The sequence below is a fragment of the Saccostrea echinata genome, unplaced genomic scaffold (assembly GCF_033153115.1).
Source record: "Saccostrea echinata isolate AGI-Se365-2 ecotype Australia unplaced genomic scaffold, CSIRO_AGI_Sech_v1 ptg000001l, whole genome shotgun sequence".
NCBI lineage: Eukaryota > Metazoa > Mollusca > Bivalvia > Ostreida > Ostreidae > Saccostrea > Saccostrea echinata.
Window position 1 is genome coordinate 7,561,405 of NW_026889750.1, and position 4,229 is coordinate 7,565,633.

The 4,229-nt window shown below is 33.5% G+C and overlaps 1 protein-coding gene across 1 annotated transcript; it reads right to left on the reverse strand.

The window, feature by feature from the left end:
* Positions 1–717: 717 nt before the first annotated feature.
* LOC133182073 (neuronal acetylcholine receptor subunit alpha-6-like) lies at positions 718–1,992 on the reverse strand. Its single transcript, XM_061316794.1, has one exon. It carries the CDS (start codon positions 1,990–1,992, stop codon positions 718–720), a length of 1,275 nt encoding a protein of 424 aa, XP_061172778.1.
* Between the last annotated feature and the right edge of the window lie 2,237 nt (positions 1,993–4,229).

Below are 4,229 nucleotides of genomic sequence, written 5' to 3' on the forward strand. Positions count from 1 at the left end.
CGAACAATGCATTGTGGAATGGAAATTGTCCGCGGTCTGGTCAATCAATTTGCGTGTGATTCTGATTTGTACGCTCATTAAAATATTGAAAATATTATTTAACACTTAAAAATTCTAACACTCTATTCTCCTACTATATAATCCACAGCTGTAAAAATAATCCGTTATACAGTCCACAAGCATTCGTTTAAAAGAGCATTAATCCTGAAAGGAATCGTGCCATATATGATTGACACATTTGTACTATATAAGTATATAAAATGTTTCCCAATTTGTAAATACACACTGTACATTATAAGCCCGGCTTTTCTTATAAGGTTTACTTAAAGTCTTTTAGGCAGTTGAAAAACTGACATAACGTTTACCTTCAGGTCTCTTTGCACTTTCCTGTTATATTATAACGCATATAATTGAACAACACATTTACATGCAAATTTGTTCAGGCAAAATATAGCAAAAAGGTACAATACACACTTTAGTTAAAGCTCCAAATAATTCCATAATTCTTTTATGCAGATGGTATATTGGGAAATATTTGATTTTTTTGTTTTAATTTTTTTGTTTTGTTTTGTTTTTTTTTTGTTTTGTTTTGTTTCGACCAAACAGTTTTAAAACTGCTCATAGAGATGAAGTTAAAATCGCCAAAATAAAGAGAAGAAAAATTCAAAGCATATAGTCTATTTTTTTTAATCTAAAAATAAGTTGAATAAAAAAGATTTACATTAGTGCTATTACGAGAATAGACCACTGAATGAACACAAAGACGTAAAAATAGTACGTCATTACTCTGTCATATCCCTCCGCTAAATCCTTCCGAGTGATTTTTTCTTCTGCTTCATATTGTGCTGTATTTTTTCTTCCATCAACATTACTCTTTTCGAAGCTTTCATCCACTTTCCCAGATTTAACAACGACTTTAATCTTGTTTTCGCTTTTTCTACAACTGCGCCACAGGCATCGGAATCTCAGAACATTGAGTATAAAAACACAGTGACTTGAAACTGGTAATATAGGATCTTTAAAATGGAGACGCATTGTAACAACTGCCAAAACGATTATCAAAGTACTAATAGACATCGTAACAATTAGAAAGTACGACATCATTGACATTGGCTCGGAAGATTTGGGTATACTGTCGCTGAGTAAAGTCATAAATACGGCAAATGACAAGAAGATTGTTATAGCATAAGACAAGCGTTCTCCGCTTTCAACTGGTAGGGCAAATACAAGAGGGTTGAGTAAGGACAATAAGAGGATAGGGGCTAACATGTTTATAAGGAAATAAAGGTACCTCCTCTCTAAAGTCAATCGAACCTCAAGTAAATTATCGTAATCTGCGAGTGCAGATCGCTTCATTGCCGTTCCTTTCAACTTCCACTGGGCATTTGAAGAGTAGTAATTCGTATCCACTGAAGTCATATTTTCAAAAGGAACTAATTTAGCTTCAGATGGCGAATATCCCCATAGAGCTAATATGAAAGCGCATGATTGTGTGTCAAAGGGAAATTTATACATGTCAACATTGCATGTAGTTTGAATAAGACCTGCTGGTCCCCATGTAACGATGCCAGAGTAAGAAATTCTGCCTATGAAGTCTTCATCCCCAATCGCTTCCATCTTTTTGGCTGGGTCAATCAAAAAGATATTCGGAATCCAAAGTTTCTGTTTCGGGACAGGGAGAATCTCGATGCCACCATAACTGCTTGGTGTCCAAGTCAACCGAAAATCATGCCAAACCAGCATAAAACTACTAACAATGGACAAAACTTCAGAAACTTCATCAAAGTCGTTCACTGAGAAAACGATCGGCTTAACGGAAACCTCTATAACTTCTGATAAGTTCTCTTTTGGTCGGATATCAGTTGAGTAGTTCTTGAAGACGTCCTGGAGAAGTGATTCAGCGTCTGAATAAAGATGTCCATGAACACATGTAAACAAAAGTCCACTGAAGAACAGTAAAAACGAGAACAAACTAGCAGATTCTTTCTTCATTATCCTCTTAAGCAATCTGTGTGGAGAATTTAAATGGCCGACTGAGGAAAAATATCTATAGCACGTTATATTTAATACTCTTATTCCGCTTGATCACTTTCAAATATTATTTCAAAATGACCCTTGCTGACATTCAGTTTTTACTATTTGCTGCTAAAACAAAGATCTCTTGAACAATTATCAGACAATGATATTTGCTTTAGGGTTTATAAAATAATTAACTCAGAATAAAGAAAATAAACTTCGTTCGTCTGTAAATTTAATTCTAGTACCTCATAATCCTCATTTATTTCCGAATTTAAAGATATTAGGTACTTTTCAAATGTAATAAAGTGAAGCAAATTCCTATCAACCTTTGTACATTTGGTGTTATAAACCAAGAAATTTGTACCCTCATATATAAAACAGGGTAGTCGCCCGCGTGCACAGGACCTTTCAGTTAAAACTGAAAGATGGCTTTCAGTGACTTTTCAGTGGCCATTCAGTCACTCAATGGCAGGTACATTTCAGTGACCTTTCAGCCACAATTCAGGTACCTTTCAGTCACTATTCAGCGGACACATTTAAGTTATCTTTCAGTGACCTTTCCGTCGTCTTTCAGCGACCTTTCCGTCAACTTTCAGCGACCTTTTAGTCGTAATTCAACGACGTTTTCATCGGCTTTTCATTAGTTTATCAGTAATCATTCCTTAAGAATTTTTAAATAAAATTATTCACATCTGTTTTTCGTATTGAAGATAAAATTCAGATAACTAAAACTGGTAATGGTTAGATGTTCAATTGTCTTTAAATTGTTTACTAAAATGTTAAATTGTGATTATTAACTATAACATTTATGTCTACATATAATTTTATAAACATTAAAGATTACAATTCAACTGTGGGCTCATAGAATTCAAAATAATTTTCTAATTTCTAATTTGTATTATGAAAATTAATTTAGAAAAAGAAAATTATTAAACTAATGAAAAATAATATTCGTATCAGAATTTAATTTACGGGAATAGTCTTATTTTTCTTTCTGTAAAATCTCTAAGTTTGTTATGAATATTTTCACAAGCTTATTCAATTTGATAAGTTGTTAAATGAATAAACAGACAATCTGAAAAAAAGGATATCGGTCAAAATGCTCTTAAAATAAAGAAGTAAAAAGCTTTCTTTTTTCAGCTCTAAAATAGTTTTTCATTATTTTTATATCCATCTAATAGTGTATAATTTGGATAGTTTTCATGGAAATTTCAGGTTATGAAAGACGAGACAGAATTAATTATTTATGCCTTTTCTGGAAGAAACTTTAATATTGTAAAATTTTGTTTCTTAATTGTTAAACTCGCACAATAATTTAGCATGTTAAAAGATATCGTTTTAAGAATTTACAACGGCTTCCAAGGTGAACATTTATCTTAAATCATTTCTTTGGAGAAAAAAAAAACAGGTGCCCGTCGCCGATAATTGTCATCATCCCGATAAGAGATGTGCAATTAATTAGTCAGCCCCAAAAAATCCGCGCAATTAACATAGAATATACAAAATGTATACAAGATATATACACATTACCCAGCTCCTCAATACAACAGGTGAACTGGGTGTTGCAATTCGATTTCTACAAATTTATTGATTTTAAATCAAGAAATATTCAAGAAGACTCCGTGGCCTAATATATAATGTCACGGGAGGCCGCGGTTCGATCTCGGCTTCCTACAAGATTGTTTTTTTATTAATTTTTTTTCATTTTTTTAAATTCGAAAATAGATTAATATAGTACCATTATAATTAGAAAAGTTGAAATAAAATTTCTACGTTAAAAAATAAGCCGATTATTCGATAAAAAAGGGTACAACTGAAAGATAACTGAAAGGCCACTAAAATGTATCTGCCATTCAGTCGACTGAATGGTAACTGAAAGACCACGGAAAAGTCATGGGAAAGGAACTTTTCAGTGACCTTTCAGTGGCCATTCAGTGGGCATTCAGTTACCATTCCGTCTACTAAATGGTGTAATTTCATCCTTTGGTGGCGCAGTGGTTAGAGCCTCTGCTTTAGAGTAGGGAGTAGGGAGTTTATCCTTACGTCGCGGGTTCGAATCCACTGCGGCACGTGAAAACCAGTCCCTCGGATGAGACTGTATAAACCTTTATTTCCTTTGTAGCTTGTAACACGAGTTTTGATTGGTTACAAAGTCAGGTGTAAATTTCCATACACCCGACTTGAGACGGAGGTAAAAAAAAAACGTGACA

Excerpts from the sequence above, each read along its gene's own strand:
- LOC133182073 (XM_061316794.1), bottom strand. The coding sequence starts at position 1,992 with ATGAAGAAAGAATCTGCTAGTTTGTTCTCGTTTTTACTGTTCTTCAGT.